Source organism: Orcinus orca, chromosome X (assembly GCF_937001465.1).
Source record: "Orcinus orca chromosome X, mOrcOrc1.1, whole genome shotgun sequence".
In the NCBI taxonomy this organism is placed as follows: domain Eukaryota; kingdom Metazoa; phylum Chordata; class Mammalia; order Artiodactyla; family Delphinidae; genus Orcinus; species Orcinus orca.
Genome location: NC_064580.1, coordinates 54756949 through 54780146, shown reverse-complemented (window position 1 = coordinate 54780146; position 23198 = coordinate 54756949). Strand labels below are relative to the sequence as shown.

At 39.8% G+C, this 23198-nt stretch overlaps 1 protein-coding gene across 1 annotated transcript in view; it reads left to right on the top strand.

The window, feature by feature from the left end:
* The window catches only part of LOC101284902 (myotubularin-related protein 8), a 38989-nt gene that overhangs the window by 11641 nt on the left and 4150 nt on the right, over positions 1 to 23198 (top strand). Inside the window, exons 6-8 of the mRNA XM_049704503.1 lie at positions 17801 to 17926; positions 18789 to 18838; positions 21778 to 21978. Coding sequence (XP_049560460.1) covers positions 17801 to 17926; positions 18789 to 18838; positions 21778 to 21978 — 377 coding nt within the window. The remainder of the gene's footprint in view (positions 1 to 17800; positions 17927 to 18788; positions 18839 to 21777; positions 21979 to 23198) is intronic.

Below are 23198 nucleotides of genomic sequence, written 5' to 3'. Positions count from 1 at the left end.
TCTCTGAGAATTGATCCATGTCTTTTTCAGAAGTTTTATGAATGTAGACCTCCTTCAGTTTTTCTTTTTACCCTGTATCATGTGTTGACTTTGATTTTCTTTTCCTTATTAGGTAAGCTCACCTTCTGTTACACTCCTTTATTTTCTTTTTTTTTAAATATTTTATTTATTTGGCCATGTCGGGTCTTAGTTTTGGCACACAGGATCTTTGGTGCTGCATGCAGGATCTTTCATTGCTGCATGTGGTCTCTTGTTGAGGCACACGGGCTTCTGTAGTTGCAGCGTGTGGGCTACTCTCTAGTTGTGGTGCACGGGCTCCAGAGTGGGCGGGATCAGTAGCTGTGGTACACAGGCTTAGGTGCCGCATGCCATGTGGTATCTTCGTTCCCCGACGATGGATCAAACCCACGTCCCCTGCATTAGAAGGCAGATTCTTATTATTATTCTTCTTATATCTTTATTGGAGTATAATTGCTTTACAATGGTGTGTTAGTTTCTGCTTTATAACAAAGTGAATCAGTTACACACATATATATGTTCCCATATCTCTTAACTCTAGCGTCTCTCTCCCTCCCTCCCACCCTCCCTATCCCACCCCTCCAAGCTGTCACAAAGCACCGAGCTGATCTCCCTCTGCTATGCGGCTGCTTCCCACTAGCTATCTACCCTACGTTTGGTAGTGTATATGTGTCCATGCCTCTCTCTCGCTTTGTCACAGCTTACACTTCCCCCTCCCCATATCCTCAAGTTTATTCTCTAGTAGGTCTGTGTCTTTATTCCTGTCTTACCCCTAGGTTCTTCATGATATTTTTTTCTTAAATTCTATATATATGTGTTAGCATACGGTATTTGTCTTTCTCTCTCTGACTTACTTCACTCTGTATGACAGACTCTAGGTCTATCCACCTCAATACAAATAGCTCAATTTTGCTTCTTTTTTTTTTATTTTTTTTAATTTATTTTTATTTTTTAAACATCTTTATTGGCGTATAATTGCTTTACAATGGTATGTTAGTTTCAGCTTCACAACAAAATGAATCAGTTATATATACACATATGTTCCCATATCTCTTCCCGCTTGCGTCTCCCTCCCTCCCACCCTCCCTATCCCACCCCTCCAGGCGGTCACAATGCACCGAGCTGATCTCCCTGTGCTATGCGGCTGCTTCCCACTAGCTATCTACCTTACGTTTGGTAGTGTATATATGTCCATGCCTCTTTATCGCTTTGTCACCGTTTACCCTTCCCCCTCCCCATAGCCTCAAGTCCATTCTCTAGTAGGTCTGTGTCTTTATTCCTGTTTCACCCCTAGGTTTTTCATGACATTTTTTTTTCTTAAATTCCATATATATGTGTTAGCATACGGTATTTGTCTCTCTCTTTCTGACTTACTTCACTCTGTATGACAGACTCTAGGTCTATCCACCTCATTACAAATAGCTCAATTTCGTCTCTTTTTATGGCCGAGTAATATTCCATTGTATATATGTGCCACATCTTCTTTATCCATTCATCTGATGATGGACACTTAGGTTGTTTCCATGTCTGGGCTATTGTAAATAGAGCTGCAATGAACATTTTGGTACATGACTCTTTTTGAATTTTGGTTTTCTCAGGGTATATGCCCAGTAGTGGGATTGCTGGGTCATATGGTAGTTCTATTTGTAGTTTTTTAAGGAACCTCCATACTGCTCTCCATAGTGGCTGAACCAATTCACATTCCCACCAGCAGTGCAAGAGTGTTCCCTTTTCTCCACACCCTCTCCAGCATTTATTGTTTCTAGATTTTTTGATGATGGCCATTCTGACTGGTGTGAGATGATATCTCATTGTAGTTTTGATTTGCATTTCTCTAATGATTAACGATGTTGAGCATTCTTTCATGTGTTTGTTGGCAGTCTGTATATCTTCTTTGGAGAAATGTCTATTTAGGTCTTCTGCCCATTTTTGGATTGGGTTGTTTGTTTTTTTGTTATTGAGCTGCATGAGCTGCTTGTAAATTTTGGAGATTAATCCTTTGTCAGTTGCTTCATTGGCAAATATTTTCTCCCATTCTGAAGGTTGTCTTTTGGTCTTGTTTATGGTTTCCTTTGCTGTGCAAAAGCTTTGAAGTTTCATTAGGTCCCATTTGTTTATTTTTGTTTGTATTTCCATTACTCTAGGAGGTGGGTCAGAAAGGATCTTGCTGTGATTTATGTCATAGAGTGTTCTGCCTATGTTTTCCTCTAAGAGTTTGACAGTTTCTAGTCTTACATTTAGGTCTTTAATCCATTTTGAGCTTATTTTTGTGTATGATGTGAGGGAGTGATCTAATCTCATACTTTTACATGTATCTGTCCATTTTTCCCAGCACCACTTATTGAAGAGGCTTTCCTTTCTCCACTGTACATTCCTGCCTCCTTTATCAAAGATAAGGTGTCCATATGTGCGTGGGTTTATCTCTGGGCTTTCTATCCCGTTCCATTGATCTATCTTCTGTTTTTGTGCCAGTACCATACTATCTTGATTACTATAGCTTTGTAGTATAGACTGAAGTCAGGGAGCCTGATTCCTCCAGCTCCGTTTTTCGTTCTCAAGATTGCTTTGGCTATTCGGGGTCTTTTGTGTTTCCATACAAATTGCGAAATTTTTTGTTCTAGTGCTGTGAAAAATGCCAGTGGTAGTTTGATAACGATTGCATTGAATCTATAGATTGCTTTGGGTAGTAGAGTCATTTTCACAATGTTGATTCATCCAATCCAAAAACATGGTATATCTCTCCATCTATTTGGATCATCTTTAATTTCTTTCATCAGTGTCTTATAATTTTCTGCATACCGGTATTTTGTCTCCTTAGGTAGTTTTATTCCTAGATATATTATTATTTTTGTTGCAATGGTAAATGGGAGTGTTTTCTTAATTTCACTTTCAGATTTTTCATCCTTACTGTATAGGAATGCCAGAGATTTCTGTGCATTAATTTTGTATCCTGCTACTTTACCAAAATCATTGATTAGCTCTAGTAGTTTTCTGGTAGCATCTTTAGGATTCTCTATGTATAGTATCATGTCATCTGAAAACAGTGACAGCTTTACTTCTTCTTTTCCGACTTGGATTACTTTTATTTCCTTTTCGTCTCTGATTGCTGTGGCTAAAACTTCCAAAACTATGTTGAATTACAGTGGTGAGAGTGGGCAACCTTGTCTTATTCCTGTTCTTAGTGGAAATGCTTTCAGTTTTTCACCATTGAGGATGATGTTGGCTGTGGGCTTGTCATATATGGCCGTTATTATGTTAAGGAATGTTCCCTCTATGCCTACTTTCTGCATGGTTTTTATCATAAATTTGGTGTTGAATTTTGTCAAAAGCTTTCTCTGCATCTATTGAGATGATCATATGGTTTTTCTCCTTCAGTTTGTTAATATGGTTTATCATATTGATAGATTTGCGTATATTGAAGAATCCTTGCATTCCTGGAATAAACCCCACTTGATCATGTTGTATGATACTTTTAATGTGCTGTTGGATTCTGTTTGCTTGTATTTTGTTGAGGATTTTTGCATCTATGTTCATCAGTAATATTGGCCTGTAGTTTTCTTTCTTTGTGACATCCTTGTCTGGTTTTGGTATCAAGGTGATGGTGGCCTCGTAGAAGGAATTTGGGAGTGTTCCTCCCTCTGCTATATTTTGGAAGAGTTTGAGAAGGATAGGTGTTAGCTCTTCTCTAAATGTTTGATAGAATTCGCCTGTGAAGCCATCTGGTCCTGGGCTTTTGTTTGTTGGAAGATTTTTAATCACAGTTTCAATTTCAGTGCTTGTGAGTGGCCTACTCATATTTTCTATTTCTTCCTGATTCAGTCTTGGCAGATTGTGCATTTCTAAGAATTTGTCCATTTCTTCCAGATTGTCCATTTTATTGGCATAGAGTTGCTTGTAGTAATCTCTCATGATCTTTTGTATTTCTGCAGTGTCAGTTTTTACTTCTCCTTTTTCATTTCTAATTCTATTGATTTGAGTCTTCTCCCTTTTTTTCTTGATGAGTCTGGCTAGTGGTTTATCTATTTTGTTTATCTTCTCAAAGAACCAGCTTTTAGTTTTATTGACCTTTGCTATTGTTTCCTTCATTTCTTTTTCATTTATTTCTGATCTGACTTTTATGATTTCTTTCCTTCTGCTAGCTTTGGGTTTTTTTGTTCTTCTTTCTCTAATTGCTTGAGGTGCAAGTTTAGGTTGTTTTATCGAGATGTTTCCTGCTTCTTAAGGTGGGCTTGTATTGCTATAAACTTCCCCCTTAGAACTGCTTTTGCTGCATCCCATAGGTTTTGGATCATTGTGTCTCCATTGTCCTTTGTTTCTAGGTATTTTTTTATTTCCTCTTTGATTTCTTCAGTGATCACTTCATTATTAAGTAGTGTATTGTTTAGCCTACAAGTGTTTATGTTTTTTACAGATCTTTTCCTGTAATTGATATCTAGTCTCATGGCGTTGTGGTCTGAAAAGATACTTGATACAATTTCAATTTTCTTCAATTTACTGAGGCTTGATTTGTGACCCAAATATGATCTATCCTGGAGAATGTTCCATGAGCACTTGAGAAAAATGTGTATTCTGTTGTTTTTGGATGGAATGTCCTATAAATATCAATTAAGTCCATCTTGTTTAATGTATCATTTAAAGCTTGTGTTTCCTTTTTTATTTTCATTTTGGTTGCTCTGTCCATGGGTGAAAGTGGGGTGTTAAAGTCCTCCACTCTGAGTGTGTTACTGTTGATTTCCCCTTTTATGGCTGTTAGTATTTGCCGTATGTATTAAGGTGCTCCTATGTTGGGTGCATAAATATTTACAATTGTTATATCTTCTTCTTGGATCGATCCCTTGATCATTATGTAGTGTCCTTCTTTGTCTCTTCTAATAGTCCTTATTTTAAAGTCTATTTTGTCTGATATGAGAATTGCTACTCCAGCTTTCTTTTGGTTTCCGTTTGCATGGAATATCTTTTTCCATCCCCTTACTTTAAGTCTGTATGTGTCTCTAGGTCTGAAGTGGGTCTCTTGTAGACAGCATATATAAGGGTCTTGTTTTTGTATCCATTCAGCCAATCTGTGTCTTTTGTTGGGAGCATTTAGTCCATTTACATTTAAGATAATTATCGATATGTATGTTCCTATTCCCATTTTCTAAATTGTTTTGTGTTCGTTATTATAGGTCTTTCCCTTCTCTTGTGTTTCTTGTCTAGAGAAGTTCCTTTAGCATTTGTTGTAAAGCTGGTTTGGTGGTGCTGAACTCTTTCAGCTTTTGCTTTTCTGTAAAGGTTTTAATTTCTCCATCAAATCTGAATAAGATCCTTGCTGGGTAGAGTAGTCTTGGTTGCAGGTTTTTCTCCTTCATCACTTTCAGTATGTCCTGCCACTCCCTTCTGGCTTGTAGGGTTTCTGCTGAGAGATCAGCTGTTAACCTTATGGGGATTCCCTTGTGTGTTAATTGTTGCTTTTCCCTTGCTGCTTTTAATATGCTTTCTTTGTATTTAATTTTTGACAGTTTGATTAATATGTGTCTTGGCGTATTTCTCCTTGGATTTATCCTGTATGGGACTCTCTGTGCTTCCTGGACTTGATTAACTATTTCCTTTCCCATATTAGGGAAGTTTTCAACTATAATCTCTTCAAATATTTTCTCAGTCCCTTTCTTTTTCTCTTCTTCTTCTGGAACCCCTATAATTCGAATGTTGGTGCGTTTAATGTTGTCCCTGAGGTCTCTGAGACTGTCCTCAGTTCTTTTCATTCTTTTTTCTTTATTCTGCTCTGCAGTAGTTATTTCCACTATTTTATCTTCCAGGTCACTTATCCGTTCTTCTGCCTCAGTTATTCTGCTATTGATCCCATCTAGAGTACTTTTAATTTAATTTATTGTGTTGTTCATCGTTGCTTGTTTCATCTTTATTTCTTCTAGGTCCTTGTTAACTGTTTCTTGCATTTTGTCCATTCTATTTCCAAGATTTCGTATCATCCTTACTATCATTATTCTGAATTCTTTTGCAGGTAGACTGCCTATTTCCTCTTCATTTGTTAGGTCTGGTGCATTTTTATCTGCTCCTTTATCTGCTGTGTGTTTTTGTGTCTTCTCATTTTGCTTATCTTACTGTGTTTGGGGTCTCCTTTTTGCAGCCTGCAGGTTCGTAGTTCCCGCTGTTTTTGATGTCTGTCTCCAGTGGCTACGGTTGGTTCAGTGGGTTGTGTAGGCTTCCTGGTGGAGGGGACTAGTGCCTGTGTTGTGGTGGATGAGACTGGATCTTGTCTCTCTAGTGGGCAGGTTCACGTCTGGCTGTGTGTTTTGGGGTGTTTGTGGCCTTAATATGATTTTCGGCAGCCTCTCTGCTAATGGGTGGGGTTGTGTTCCTGTTTTGCTAGTTGTTTGGCATAGGTTGTCCAGCATGGTAGCTTGCTGGTCGTTGAGTGAAGCTGGGTGCTGGTGTTATGATGGAGGTCTCTGGGAGATTTTCGCCATTTGATATTATGTGTAGCTGGGAGGTCTCTTGTTGGCCAGTGTCCTGAAGTTGGCTCTCCTACCTCAGAGGCAGAGCCCTGACTCCTGGCTGCAGCACCAAGAACCTTTTATCCTCATGGCTCCTCAATTTGGGATGACTTGTTGTCTATTCATGTATTCCACATATGCAGGGTACATCAAGTTGATTGTGGAGCTTTAATCTGCTGTTTCTGAGGCTGCTGGGAGAGATTTCCCTTTCTCTTCTTTGTTCTCACAGCTCACAGGGGCTCAGCTTTGGATTTGGCCCTGCCTCTGCGTATAGGTCGCTGGAGGGCGTCTGTTTTTTGCTCAGACAGGACGGGGTTAAAGGAGCCGCTGATTCGGGGACTCTGGCGCACTCAGGCGGCGGGGGTGGGGGGGGAGAGAGGGGCACTGCGTGCGGGGCGGGCCTGCGGTAGCAGAGGCCAGCGTGACGTTGCACCAGCCTGAGGCCCGCCGTGTGTTCTCCCGGGGAATTTATCTCTGGATCCTGGGAACCTTGCAGTGGCAGGCTGCACAGGCTCCGTGGAAGAGGGGTGTGGATAGTGACCTGTGCTCACACATAGGCCCCTTCTTGGCGGCAGCAGCAGCCTTAGCGTCTCCCGCCCGTCCCTGGGGTCCGTGCTTTTAGCCGCGGCTCGCTCTGCAGGGTTTTTATCACAAATGGGTGTTGAATTTTGTTGAAAGCTTTCTCTGCATCTATTAAGATGATCATAAGTTTTTCTTCCTTCAATTTTTTAATATGGTGTATCACGTTGAGTGATTTGCTTCTATTGAAGAATCCTTGCATTCCTGAATTAAACCCCACTTGATCATGGTGTATGATCCAGTTGATGTGCTGTTGGATTCTGTTTGATAGTATTTTGTTGAGGATTTTTTTAACATCTTTATTGGGGTATAATTGCTTTACAATGGTGTGTTAGTTTCTGCTTTATAACAAAGTGAATCAGTTATACATATACATATGTTCCCATATCAATTCCCTCTTGCGTGTATTGTAGTTTTTCTTATGACAGGGTTTCCGAAAGCAAGCTCATCACACGAGATGAATTATGCCGAAACACAGCAGTAGATGGCTGCTGCTCGCTCAGACAATACAGCACAGTCTGTCCTGCTGTGGTAGCTTTTATTTAAGCATTATCTATGTTTACATTTTAAGACTTGTTTTCTTAACATTCCAGAAATGCCAAAGCAGCAACATATGCTTTTATTGATTATACAAGCAACAGTGGGCTTTCTTGAAAACATGCCGTGCTTCGTCCTTGAGCCCAAAAGCAGCACAAGGACATTGCCTTGTGTTTCCATTATTCTGATTATACTGAAGTAGCACAAGGACATTTCCTTGTGTTCCCACCATTCTGATTATACTGAGGACATCTCATGGATCAGTGCCCAAAACACTCAATGCTTATTCGCAGGCCCCCGGTTTGCCGGGGTGGGGGAGGCTCAAAGCATCCAGGACTGTTTGCAGTTCTGGCTTATTTGAATGCCCCCAGTTTGCCAAGGGGGCTCAAAGCAATCAGGACTGTTTCCAGTTCTGGCTTATTCGCCAGCCCCCAGTTTGCTGGGTGGGTGGGGCTCATGGGTCACGTCTCCTTTCCATGTCCTCAGTTATTCCACTACATTTCTCCCTTTTTGTTTTCCAGCTTGTGCAGCATCAAGGAGAACACGGCAGCTTGTTGCGGGGTTGCATGGCGCGTAGCTTTCACTCGTCGTCGGACTACAATTAAACATATGATTATTATTATAATGAGCATTAGCAATCCTGCAGTAGAACCAAATAAAGCATGTAATTTAGACATGGGATTTAAATTATTAAATCCTTGAATAATTCCAGACCATATTTCTTGTGAATTAAGTCGTAATTTCTTCTGAAAAGTTTGTTGAATTTTCCCTTGTAAATTCACAATTTCTTCTGTCAAATTTTTGTGATGTAATAAATGCTTTTTTATTTTTGCCCAGGGGAATGCAGACTGATTATATAGAACCGAAGTGACACAAAAGGCACTTTGATTCCAGTCACAACGTAGCTTCATTTGTCTTTGTAAATTTACAAGTTGGTCCCCCAACATAACCACAGCTTGTTGTAAGTCTGCTATTTCCGAATGTATTTCCAAATCAATTTGTTGTTGAGAGGACCAAAGCATTTCAGAATTTTTATGCCAATCAGTTATATAATCAACGGTCTGAATAGATTGTTCTAAAGCAACTCCAGCTACTGCAGCAGTAGCTGTTATGGCTATAATACCCATGACAGCTGTAATCAACATTCCTACAAATCTTTTACTTGTTTTTAATGCATCAGTTAAATATTGCAAAACAGCCATAGGAAGAGATTCTTGCCATTCCCTTCCAAGATTGACAGGAAGCCAAAAACCTGTCCGAACTTGTAAGATATACAAACTTTTAGTAGATATGTTAAAAGATATACTAGAGTTAATACAGGTATACAGAGAGCAATTTTTACATATTATAATACCTAGAGTCTTATTCCATTCAGCTGGTCCCTTTAACAATATATAAGGTAATTTTACACAACTACGAGTATACCGAGTAACATTTTTATGAAAAGTCAAACTATGATTTCCAGATTTGTTAACCATATGTCCTACCCAAGCATTAATCTTTTCCAAAGCTGCCGTAAGCTTCCACAAGTCCTTTTTGATGGGATATCCATTTAAATGAGGACCAGGAGGAGAAAACCCTCCTGCATGCCATACTATGGTATCATTAATAGTATTGCTATAAATAGTGTTATCCTCTCTATGCCAGTGTAAATTCTTCAGACCCCTTTTTCCTCAGGTGGAGCCAAAAGGGCTCCAATCAGTGACACTTCCCCAAGAAGTATTAACAAGAACCCGAGCCATTTCCCCTCGGCATCGAGTCCAATGGACCCAATCCGATAATTGATCCAGAAGAGGCACCTGGCATGGAGGCAAGTAAGGTGCGGAAACATTCTCATTAAGAGTGGAATTAGAACTTTTAAAACTATAAGCACTCAAAAGATATAACCCATGATATCTGCTTTCATTTTTGACAACACTTAACCATGCCTGATAATTCATTTTAAGGCAATGATCTCCCTTTCCCGTACAAATAGGAGGTCCACTAACACCCACCGTGTAATTCTCTATTATCCTTCCTTCTTCTTCCGGCTTCAAAGGGCCTCTATCATCAAAAGGACCAGGCAACCATCCAGACTAATTTACCTATACAAGAATTGGGGCATCCCACCAGGTAACCCCCATATTAAGAGGAGGGTTAGGAATATATGTCCAATAAGTATGGTTAGTACAATTTTTCTCATTGGCTGATATGCTTATTACCTGTGCAGACAACACTGCCAGCATGGCCTCAAAAAGACTGGTGCTATTGAGGGGTTTACCCTGTGAAATGATAAGATTTTTGGTAGTGTCTGTAAACTTTTTCACTTGCCACCAGGTCAATGGAGGCGCCTTCTTCTTTCCATCAAGTCTTAAACTGCATATATTGTCCAGGTTCAAGAACAGTCTTGGCAAGTGCCTCCCAATCCTGAGGAATTAATATGTTTTCGGAAGCATACCTAGACAAAAGACCTTGAACATAATTAGAATGCATCCCATATGCATTAATGGCTTCTTTTAGCATTTTTAAAATTTTTATATCATGATGGTTATACACAACATTTACATACCCATTCGGAAATTGATCATTAGCAGGCATAGCTTGTCTAACAATAGGGAAAGCAAAAAATGATTCAGAATATTGCTTTTCTTCCTTATTCATCTCTTCTTCCAACAATAGTCTATTAGATTCAGGTTTTAGAGGAAAGCGAAACTGACGAGAGGCTCCAACAGGATAAGCTGCTAATTCTAAAGGAGGAGCCGAAGGAATAGTAGGACATGGCTCTTGATATAAAGGAGTGGTAACATTGTTTTTATTTTCTTCCAATTTAACCATCAAATTTTTTAACTTTGAAAGTATATCAGAAATCTCATTCTGTTGAGAAAGTGGCATCTCATTTTGTTTTCTAGCCTGCTCCCGATCTTTATCATCATCAGAAAAAGCCCCTTCATCACTGAAACCTGAAAAATCCTCTCATGTCTCAGACACAAGGGGAGGAGGAGGCGGAGGAAGGTCCTCTATAGGAGATTCACGAAACAGAGTACAAAAAGCAGCAGAATGATCGGGAGAAGAATTCGGACGCTGAGGGCGCACCCCATTTTCACTTTCAGTTTCAGATTGTAATGGTTCCAGGGCAAGGGAAATTAATTTACAAAGAGACCAAACACGGACAGATATAGGGTCTCCACGCTGATGAGCTCTTCTTAAGGCTCGCATAACCTGTTTCCAAACTTTTAAATTCAACTGGTTATGACCAGTAGGTTGAAACCAGTAACAATGTTTACGAACCAGCGCAAACAATTCATCAAAAGATTCTGGTTTCACTTTCACTCCTGAACTCCGTAATAACTGTTTCAGGAGTCTAATGTATTGAAATTCTACTGAATGGGAATTCTCCATTACAGTTACTCTACTGCTCCCGAAGGTTTCACTTACTCTTGAGCGTACCAAATTCCCCTTCGGTCCCGCGATCACGCGATTACTTACTTTCAGGTCCCTGTTCGGGCGCCAAATGTTGCAGTTTTTCTTATGACAGGGTTTCCGAAAGCAAGCTCATCACACGAGATGAACTGTGCCGAAACACAGCAGTAGAGGGCTGCCTCTCGCTCAGGCAAAACAGCGCTGTCTGTCCTGCTGTGGTAGCTTTTATTTAAGCATTATCTATGTTTACATTTTAAGACTTGTTTTCTTAACATTCCAGAAATGCCAAAGCAGCAACATATGCTTTTATTGATTATACAAGCAACAATGGGCTTTCTTGAAAACATGCCGTGCTTCGTCCTTGAGCGCAAAAGCAGCACAAGGATATTGCCTTGTGTTTCCATTATTGTGATTATACTGAAGTAGCACAAGGACATTTCCTTGTGTTCCCACCATTCTGATTATACTGAGGACATCTCATGGATCAGTGCCCAAAGCACTCAATGCTTATTCGCAAGCCCCCGGTTTGCCGGGGAGGGGGGGGCGACTCAAAGCATCCAGGACTGTTTGCAGTTCTGGCTTATTTGCATGCCCCCGTTTTGCCGGGGGGGGGGGGGGGGCGGGGGCTCAAAGCAATCAGGACTGTTTCCAGTTCTGGCTTATTCGCCAGCCCCCAGTTTGCTGGGGGGGGGGGGTGCTCATGGGCCACGTCTCCTTTCCATGTCCTCAGTTATTCCACTACACGTCTCCCTCCCTCCCACCCTCCATATCCCACCCCTCCAGGTGGTCACAAAGCACCGAGCTGATATCCCTGTGCTATGCGGCTGCTTCCCACTAGCTATCTACCTTAGGTTTGGTAGTGTATATATGTCCATGCCTCTCTCTCGTTTTGTCACAGCTCACCCTTCCCCCTCCCCATATCCTCAAGTCCGTTCTCCAATAGGTCTGTGTCTTTACTCCTGTCTTACCCCTAGGTTCTTCATGACATTTTTTTCTTAAATTCCATATATATGTGTTAGCATACGGTATTTGTCTTTCTCTTTCTGACTTACTTCACTCTGTATGACAGACTCTAGGTCTATCCACCTCATTACAAATAGCTCAATTTCGTTTCTTTTTGTGGCGGAGTAATATTCCACTGTATATATGTGCCACATCTTCCTTATCCATTCATCCGATGATGGGCTTTTAGGTTGTTTCCATGTCTGGGCTATTGTAAATAGAGCTGCAATGAACATTTTGGTACATGACTCTTTTTGAATTTTGGTTTTCTCAGGGTATATGCCCAATAGTGGGATTGCTGGGTCATATGGTAGTTCTATTTGTAGTTTTTTAAGGAACCTCCCTACTGCTCTCCATAGTGGCTGAACCAATTCACATTCCCACCAGCAGTGCAAGAGTGTTCCCTTTTCTCCACACCCTCTCCAGCATTTATTGTTTCTAGATTTTTTGATGATGGCCATTCTGACTGGTGTGAGATGATATCTCATTGTAGTTTTGATTTGCATTTCTCTAATGATTAACGATGTTGAGCATTCTTTCATGTGTTTGTTGGCAGTCTGTATATCTTCTTTGGAGAAATGTCTATTTAGGTCTTCTGCCCATTTTTGGATTGGGTTGTTTGTTTTTTTGTTATTGAGCTGCATGAGCTGCTTGTAAATTTTGGAGATTAATCCTTTGTCAGTTGCTTCATTGGCAAATATTTTCTCCCATTCTGAGGGTTGTCTTTTGGTCTTGTTTATGGTTTCCTTTGCTGTGCAAAAGCTTTGAAGTTTCATTAGGTCCCATTTGTTTATTTTTGTTTGTATTTCCATTACTCTAGGAGGTGGGTCAGAAAGGATCTTGTTGTGATTTATGTCATAGAGTGTTCTGCCTGTGTTTTCCTCTAAGAGTTTGATAGTTTCTGGCCTTACATTTAGGTCTTTAATCCACTTTGAGCTTATTTTTGTGTATGGTGTGAGGGAGTGATCTCATCCCATACTTTTACATATAGCTGTCCAGTTTTCCCAGCACCACTTACTAAAGAGGCTTTCCTTTCTCCACTGTACATTCCTGCCTCCTTTATCAAAGATAAGGTGACCATATGTGTGTGGCTTTGTCTCTTGTCTTTCTATCCCGTTCCATTGATCTATCTTTCTGTTTTTGTGCCAGTACAATACTGTTTTGATTACTGTAGCTTGGTAGTATAGTCTGAAGTCACGGAGCCTGATTCCTCCAGCTCCGTTTTTCATTCTCAAGATTGCTTTGGCTATTCAGGATCTTTTGTGTTTCCATACAAATTGTGAAATTTTTTGTTCTAGTTCTGTGAAAAATGCCAGTGGTAGTTTGATAGCGATTGCATTGAATCTATAGATTGCTATGGGTAGTAGAGTCATTTTCACAATGTTGATTCTTCCAACCCAAAAACATGGTATATCTCTCCATCTATTTGTATCATCTTTAATTTCTTTCATCAGTGTCTTATAATTTTCTGCATACAGGTCTTTTGTCTCCTTAGGTAGGTTTATTCCTAGATATTTTATTCTTTTTGTTGCAATGGTAAATGGGAGTGTTTTCTTGATTTCACTTTCAGATTTTTCATCATGAGTGTATAGGAATGCCAGAGATTTCTGTGTATTAATTTTGTATCCTGCAACATTATCAGATTCATTGATTAGCTCTAGTATTTTTCTGGTAGCATCTTTAGGATTCTCTATGTATAGTATCATGTCACCTGCAAACAGTGACAGCTTTACTTCTTCTTTTCCAATTTGGATTCATTTTATTTCCTTTTCTTCTCTGATTGCTGTGGCTAAAATTTCCAAAACTATGTTGAATAAGAGTGGTGAGAATGGGCAACCTTGTCTTGTTCATGATCTTAGTGGAAATGCTTTCAGTTTTTCACCATTGAGGATGATGTTGGCTGTGGGGTTGTCATATATGGTCTTTATTATGTTGAGGAAAGTTCCCTCTATGCCTACTTTCTGCAGGGTTTTTATCATAAATGGGTGTTGAATTTTGTCAAAAGCTTTCTCTGCATCTATTGAGATGATCATATGGTTTTTCTCCTTCAATTTGTTAATATGGTTTATCACATTGATAGATTTGCGTATATTGAAGAATCCTTGTATTCCTGGAATCAACCCGACATGATCATGGTGTATGATCCTTTTAATGTGCTGTTGGATCCTGTTTGCTAGTATTTTGTTGAGGATTTTTGCATGTATGTTCATCAGTGTTACTGGCCTGTAGGTTTCTTTCTTTGTGACATCCTTGTCTGGTTTTGGTATCAGGGTTATGGTGGCCTCATAGAATGAGTTTGGGAGTGCTCCTCCTTCTGCTATATTTTGGAAAGTTAGAGAAGGATTAGGTGTTAGCTCTTCTCTAAATATTTGATAGAATTTTCCTGTGAAGCCGTCAGGTTGTGGGCTTTTGTTTGTTGGAAGATTTTTAATCACAATTTCAATTTCAGTGCTTGTGATTGCTCTGTTCGTATTTTCTATTTCTTCCGGATTCAGTCTTGGCAGGTTGTGCATTTCTAAGAAATTGTCCATTTCTTCCAGGTTGTCCATTTTATTGGCATAGAGTTGCTTGTAGTAATCTCTCATGATCTTTTGTATTTCTGCAATGTCAGTTGTTACGTCTCCTTTTTCATTTCTAATTTTAATGATTTGAGTCTTCTCCCTTTTTTTCTTGATGAGTCTGGCTAATGATTTATCTATTTTGTTTATCTTCTCAAAGAACCAGCTTTTAGTTTTATTGATCTTTGCTATCGTTTCCTTCATTTCTTTTTCATTTATTTCTGATCTTATTTTTATGATTTCTTTCCTTCTGCTATCTTATGGGTTTTTTTGTTCCTCTTTCTCTAATTGCTTTAGCTGCAAGATTCGGTTGTTTATTCGAGATGTTTCCTCTTTCTTAAGGTAGGATTGTATTACCATAAACTTCCCTCTTAGAACTGCTTTTCCTGCATCCCATAGGTTTTGGGTCGTCGTGTCTCCATTGTCATGTGTTTCTAAGTTTTTTTTTAATTTCCTCTTTGATTTCTTCAGTGATCACTTCATTATTAAGTAGTGTATTGTTTAGCCTCCATGTGTTTGTATTTTTTACAGATCTTTTCCTGTTATTGATATCTACTCTCATAGCATTGTGGTCGGAAAAGATACTTGATACAATTTCAGTTTTCTTAAATTTACCAAGGCTTGATTTGTGACCCAAGATATGATCTATCCTGGAGAATGTTCCATGAGCACTTGAGAAAAATGTGTTTTCTGTTGTTTTTGGATGGAGTGTCCTACAAATATCAATTAAGTCCATCTTGTTTAGTCTATCATTTAAAGCTTGTGTTTCCTTATTTATTTTCATTTTGGATGATCTGTCCATTGGTGAAAGTGGGGTGTTAAAGTCCTCCACTCTGAGTGTGTTACTGTCGAATTCCCTGCTTATGGCTGTTAGTATTTGCCTTATGTTTCGAGGTGCTCCTATGTTGGGTGCATAAATATTTACAATTGTTATATCTTTTGCTTTGATCAATCCCTTGATCATTATGTAGTGTCCTTCTTTGTCTCTTCTAATAGTCTTTATTTTAAAGTCTATTTTGTCTGATATGAGAATTGCTACTCCAGCTTTCTTTTGGCTTCCATTTGCATGGAATGTCTTTTTCCATCCCCTTACTTTCAGTCTGTATGTGTTTCTAGGTCTGAAGTGGATAGCAAATATATGGGTCTTGTTTTTGTATCCATTCAGACAATCTGTGTCTTTTGGTGAGAGCATTTAGTCCATTTACATTTAAGGTAATTATCGATATGTATGTTCCTATTCCCATTTTTTAAATTGTTTTGGGTTCGTTATTTTAGGTCTTTTCCATCTCTTGTGTTTCTTGCCTAGAAAAGTTCCTTTACCAGTTGTTATAAAGCTGGTTTGGTGTCTCCTTTTTGCAGGCTGCATGTTTGTAGTGTCCGTTGTTGTTGGTGTCTGTCCCCAGTGGCTAAGTTTGGTTCAGTGGGTTGTTTAGGCTTCCTGGTGGAAGGGACTAGTGCCTATGTTCTGGTGGATGAGTTTGGATCTTGTCTTTCTGGTGGGCCAGTCGACATCTGGTGGTGTGTTTTGGGGTGACTGTGGACTTATTATGATTTTCGGCAGCCTCTCTGCTAATGGGTGGGTTTGTGTTCCTGTCTTCCTAGTTGTTTGGCATAGGATGTCCAGCACTGTAGCTTGCTGGTTGTTGAGTGAAGCTGGGTGCTGGTGTTTTTGCCATTTGATATTATGTGGAGCTGGGATGTCTCTTGTGGACCAGGGTCCTGAAGTTGGCTCTCCCACCTCAGAGGCACAGCACTGACTCCTGGCTGCAGCACCAAGAGCCTTTCATCCACACAGCTCAGAATAAAAGGGAGAAAATGTAGAAAGAAAGAATTAGTAGAAGTAGAAAGAAAGAAAGAAAGAAAGAAAAGAAAGAAAGAAAGAAGGGAGGGAGTAAGGAAGGAAGGAAGGAAAAATGAAAGAAAGAAGATAAAGTAAAATAAATAAAGATAAAATATAATAAAGTTATTAAAATAAAAAATATAATTATTAAGAGAAATAAAAAGAAAAGAAAATGAAATTAAAAAAAAAAACAACGGATGGATAGAACCCTAGAACAAATGGTGGAAGCAAAGCTATACAGACAACATCTCACACAGAAGCATACACATACACACTCACAAAAAGAGGATAAGGGGGAAAAAATCATAAATCTTGCTCTCAAAGTCTACCTCCTTAATTTGGGATGATTCATTGTCTATTCATATGTTCCAGTGATGCAGGGTACATCAAGTTGACTGTGGAGCTTTAATCCACTGCTTCTGAGGCTGCTGGGAGAGATTTCCCTTTCTCTTCTTTATTCTCACAGCTCCCAGGGGCTCAGCTTTGGATTTGGCCCTGCGTGTAGGTCGCCGGAAGGCGTCTGTTCTTTGCTCAGACAGGACGAGGTTAAAGGAGCCACTGATTCAGGGGCTCTGGCTCACTCAGGCCGGGAGGAGGGAGGGGCACAGAGTGTGGGGCGGGCCTGCGGTGGCAGAGGCTGGCATGACGTTTCACCAGCTTGTGGCACGCCGTGCATTCTCCCGGTGTAGTTGTCCCTGGATCCGGAGACCCTGACAGTGGTGGGCTGCACAGGGTCCCCGGAAGGGTGGTGTGGATAGTGACCTGTGCTTGCACACAGGCTTCTTGGTGGCAGCAGCAGCTGCCTTAGCGTCTCATGCCCGTCTCTGTTGTCCTCGCTTTTAGCCGCGGCTCGTGCCCATCTCTGGAGGTCCTTTAAGCAATCGTCTTAATCCCCTCTCCTCGTGCACCAGGAAACAAAGAGTGAAGAAAAAGTCTCTTGCCTCTTTGGCAGGTCCAGACTTTTTCCCGGACTCCCTCCCAGCTTGCTGTGGCGCACTAACCCCCTGCAGGCTGTGTTCAAGGCCACCAACCCCAGTCCTCTCCAGGAGCTCTGACTGAAACCGGAGCTCAACTCCCAGCCCCGCCCACCCCGGTGGGTGAGCAGACTAGCCTCTCGGACTGGTGAGTGCCAGTCGGCCCTGATCCTCTGTGCGGGAATCTCACCACTTTGCCCTCCACACCCCTGTGGCTGCGCTCTCCTTCACGGCTCCCCTTTATTTTCTTTGTCATTCCCATACAGGGTGTTAATATTTTGAGAAGAAATTCATGTAGCCCAGTAAGACCAAGTTCTCTGCTGTAGGGGTGGTAACCCTATTTATTAACCCGGCATGCTATGAAAAATTGTCTATGCTACTTTTTGCCTCTTGTCTTCACAGGCAGTGAAGGTAGAAAAGACCAATGTCTTAGTCCATTGTTTTGATGGGTGGGACCACACAGCACAGGTCTGCTCTGTGGCCAGCATCTTCCTAGATCTATTTTGTAGGACATTCAAGGGACTCATGGTAAGAGAACAAGTGATTGGATTTTACTTTGCACAAGTGGGAGATTGTGAATATATCAAAAATAACTCTAAGCCAACTTGTTTTCTACAAGAAAGAGGTCTACGAAAACAGCTCTGTTTTTCAATTTTACTTCTTTCTACTAAACCAGGCATTTACAGTCTATATACTTTACATTTCACACTCAACATAGTTTCTTATCCATCAGAAGATAAGTTGGATGTAATAGGCTGATGTAAGGGGTAGGAAAGACTCCAAAAGTTTGCAAAATTTAATGGATGACTGTTAAATAAGCAGACTGATGGGCTCATCATCTTCAGCATCAGCTGTCTGGATGTCAGACTCATGATTTTTTTCTGGTGCTGAATCCAAGGTTTCTTAGTTTGTCTTTCTATGAAACAGAACTCACAGTAGGGGTTTATCCTCATTTTTCTTTTGGAAATGCTTTATTTTTTTTAATGCTTGAAAATGTGTTTATATCAAGATTTGTTCTTGGTATAAACTCAAGTACTGCCTTTGGATCCCTGTTTTTTCATAGGTTGAATGTAATATGTTTATCAAGATTGCACTTAGTGATGGCTCAAATGGCTTGTCACACATTATGTAAAAGCCAAAAGAAATGTGACAATGGATACAAATCCAGAATAATTTCTCCTGAGAGCTTTGAAATTTGAAGGCAGCCTGTATAGGCTTTTAAATGAAATCCAAGTAACTTATTTATCATTTGGGAAATTTACTTTATGATCAGTTCAATGCAAATTTGTACAAAGTCTACTTCAGCAAAGTGTTTTGATATTTTATAGGTATGGTTAATTAATTTTATGATTTTTCTAATGCAAAATTTTCTTTTTGTATAAAAATGAAGATCCTGATAGAGAAGGAATGGATATCCATGGGCCACAAGTTCTCCCAAAGGTAAAAATATTACTTTAAAGGTAGAGGCTAAGGAGAATTTATTAGAGTGAGATTTATCAAAAACCCCAATATGTTCTTGTGAAAGAAGGAAGAGTAGGTTGAACATGGCATAAATCTCTTTTCATCAAGAAACACATACTCCAGACACTATGCTAAGGGACTAGGGCTACAAGGGTGACTAGAATATCATATCTGCCTTCAAAGTGAGCAAATGATTATATCAAATTGTTAAATATTTCAGGGAAGAACAGACATCATGGGCCACAGAGGAAAAAGTGCTTAACTGTTTCTGAAGAAGACAGGATAGCCTTCCAGGAATAAGCAGTATTTAAAAGTGAATTTTAGGGAATGAATAGGTGTTTGCTAGAGAGAACAGTGGGCATTCAGGCAGAGGGAATAATATCTAAGGCAATGTACCTTTTTTTTTTTTTTTTGTAGTATGCGGGCCTCTCACTGTTGTGGCCTCTCCCGTTGCGGAACACAGGGTCCAGATGTGCAGGCTCAGTGGCCATGGCTCACAGGCCTAGCCACTCTGCGGCATGTGGGATCTTCCCGGACCAGGGCACAAACCCATGTCCCCTGCATCAGCAGGCGGACTCTCAACCACTGCGCCACCAGGGAAGCCCACAATGTACCTTTTAACCTTGTATAAGAAGAAAAGGCATGTGCGCATTTCTGTTCTTTGGTAAGAGGTGGATGCAAGGACTTACATTTATTTAGTGACCTAATGCTGCTATAAGCCAAACAGCCTCACTGAGACTTTATGTGTGTTATGAGAACAATAACAAATGTTTACTGAACACCTAACAATATGCTGTATACTATATCAGACACTGAGCTGGTGCCAAAGGCATATGCAATGTGAGTTTTACCCTCAAGGAGGTTATTATTCAGGTCTTATTCTCCTGCATTGGTGTATATCCATTTAATTTCATTTGATTGTCGCTCTCTAGCTATTTGGATCCATCCATTCATTCTTCCTTTGTCAACAAACATTGGGCCAGGCAATATGCCAGGTTTTAAGGAGACTGTATTAGATCAGATATGGTCTCTGTCCCTTCTTTTATAGAAAATAAAATCAATGATGATAGTATAGTATGATAAGTGCTAAGTCAAAGGTAAACATATACAAGGGAACCTTACCTATTCTGGGCAAAGAAAGCTTTCTAGAACTGATGGCATTTTAGAACATTAAGAAGATGAGGCTGATTCTATTTTTAGTTTTTGAGAAATCTCCATAATGTTTTCCACAGTGGCTGCACCAATTTACATACCCACCAGCAGTGTAGGATGGTTCCCTTTTCTCTACATGGAAACTCCATGGAAGGACAGGAGGAGAAGGAACTAAGTTTTTGAGTGTCCAAGGCAGAAATTAGATATTTTTACTTGATAGCCTTGATCTTTTTCATTAACACTGTATACATCAATGTGAAATGGGTTAGGGTTTAAGAAGATAGGTTAAAATTTGCAAGAGCTGTAAGGTTTAATGGGAAAACTGTGTTAAGGATATACATAAAGGTTATTTGGGAGCAATTAAGTTCCAGCTGAGTATGGAGACTTATGGTATCAATTTGCATGGTTTTATAATTTTCTCAAGCAGCATTTATCAGTCAAGATTTGGGAGTAGAGAACATAGCTTCTTCGGCTCATCAATGGTTGGATATTGAAGGAGAATAATGACAAAAAAATGACCAGAAAATTGAAGAAAATGGGGACAGAATAGTTGATGGGGCAGAATATAGTCTGGGTAAGGAAGAAAGGGAAGCTAGTAGGAATCTGGAAAGGTGATAGGTCCAGAGATTGGGCTGGAGGAGATAAGATGAGCAGCCTTTGGAAATATAATATACGGTGATCAGAGTAGGATATTGAGATTAAGGTTTCAAAGTGGAGGAAGGACCTTTAGCTAACATCAAGAAACAGCCATGGATACGAGAGGCTGATGTGAAGTAGAGGTAAAGATCGGTGAAGATAATTAGATTCGAGTTAGTTAAGGAACCTGCTAAGCCAAGTGTATGTCATCTGCATCGACTCCAAAGATAAGTACTTATGACTGGAGTCAGATTCTTCAGAAAATGTGGAGAAGTGACCCAAAGATTGTGGAACACAACATTGAGGAAAGTGAACAACAGCATGACCCATAGTGGAAGTGTTTTTAAGAGAGTGAAAGGAGTAGCAGAAAGGAGAAAGCCGATCCCACTTCTGCTGTGCTTTAGGATTATTATACATGGAGAGTGGAATGATGAGCATTCTCCATTTGATTTGGGCCCCAAGAAGAAGTAGTGTCCTTGGTGAGATGGATTTCAATTAAATCAAAAGGTAGAACATTCAATGTAAAAGCTAAGGATGCCATGTTTATTTCTAGTGGAATAGTGTTTCTAATGGATGGTAGAGTTGGGAAAGAGGACATCATGAGAGAGGAAACATTAAACAATTCTGGGATGAGGTTTTTTCATTCATTTAATAAACTTATTAAATACCCTTTTCATACCAGGCACTGTCCAGTAAACAAGATAGATATGGTCCTTGCTCACATGAAGCTAAAGGTAGCTGTTTAAATTAATTAAAATTAAATACAATTGAAAATTCAGTTCCTTAGTCACACTAGCTGCATTTCAAGGGCTTAATAGTTAGTGACTACCATATTGGACAGCACAAATATGGAACATTTTGATCATTGCAGAAAGTTCTATTGTAGAGGATGTAAAAGGAAATAGAATAGATTACCAAGGGCTTACAATCTTAATAATAGTGAAGGATGCTGGTGGCTAAGAGGTCCATTGGGATTAATGAACTTTGAGATTCTGGGTGACATTTTGGCATTAAGCATTTCCTTACCAATGCCAACAGAGACAAAAGGTGAACTTGCTATAGCCTATTCCAAACAGTGTAATCCCTGATGTTAATCATTGTCTTTCTTTACCTTTATTTGCATCTCTCAGGTGTGGCCACCTGGATGGGGACGCTAAAGAAGTATCCCCTATCTTCACACAGTTCCTAGACTGTATCTGGCAGTTAATGGAACAATTTCCTTGTGCCTTTGAGTTTAATGAAAATTTCTTGCTGGAAATTCATGACCATGTTTTCTCCTGCCAGTTTCGGAACTTCCTTGGAAACTGCCAGAAGGATCGAGAAGATCTGAGGTGAATTCAGTTTGTGAAAAAACACTGAATAGGGAGAGGGGATCAGTGTAAAAGAAATTTACCCATCACCTTGAATTTGGGACAGCAGTTCACGAAAGGGGAGGAGATGACAACGATAAAAATAACTTTTGAAGCATAAATCACTCAGTGTTTGCATGGAGATTCCTCAAAACCTCAGATTCTTTATCTGTGAAATAGGGATAATACCTACTTTTCAGAGCAATCCTGAGGAACCAGTAAAACAATGGATGTGCAAGGACTTTGTAAGGAATGAACTACTGTGCAGGTATGAGTAGTCAATAGCTACAGTCCTTTATCATTTGTGTCAGAGATCACTAAATGGCAGTTCATAGGCCAAATCTAGCTTAACAGGTATATTTTGTTTAGTCTGTGGAGTATTCTTTAAACTGTGAATAAGTTGTCAACATTTAAATATCACGATATTTCACATAAAAATCCAGTTATTTTAGGATTTTTTTCCTAAATCAAAAAGCTGTTGTGCCAAGATATTCTGCAAAATCAGGAGCTCTGGCAGTACTGGACCTGCATTTTCTAATGGCAGTAATCAGCTAAAGCTGAATAACAGCTGCTCCACTTGAATGAAGCACACACTCTCATTTGTCACAGTTCTCACCACTCTCTATAGTTTATTCTCAGCGCACTTCTAATGTTATCTTCCCAGCTCCTATAGGCAGTTAGATTTGCACCAGACTTAAAACTCTAACATCCTCACAATATATAAAACGTAAATAATTTTTGAAGTTGACAAGATAGAGTTTCTGTGAATAGTATTCTCCTTGTTTTAGAGTCAGAGAAAATGAAATAGAGAGGGAAGTAGCTGTCGCACAGCCCACTCTTGTTTCATAGCTGTTGGTTGAGTGGCAGTTAGCTCAAGTTCTCAGACCCCTCTATGATGTATCCTGGATGAATTGGATGACATCTCTAATTCTGTTTTCTTGTCAACACAGAGATGGATCTTGCTGCTTTAACATTTGTGCTTACTTGGTAGCTTCTATGCACATTTCTATTTCATTTTGCAACTAGACCTTTCTTACCCTCTTCGCAGACGCTTTCAGACACATTCATTCTGTCTCTGACCTGCTTTTCTAGCATTAAAATCTAAGATCTTTTCCATATTCTTTTTTCCACCCTCTTAAAGTGAGGCTAATATATCCTAGACCCATTCCCCACACAAATCTGAATCTCCATGTAAAAGTACA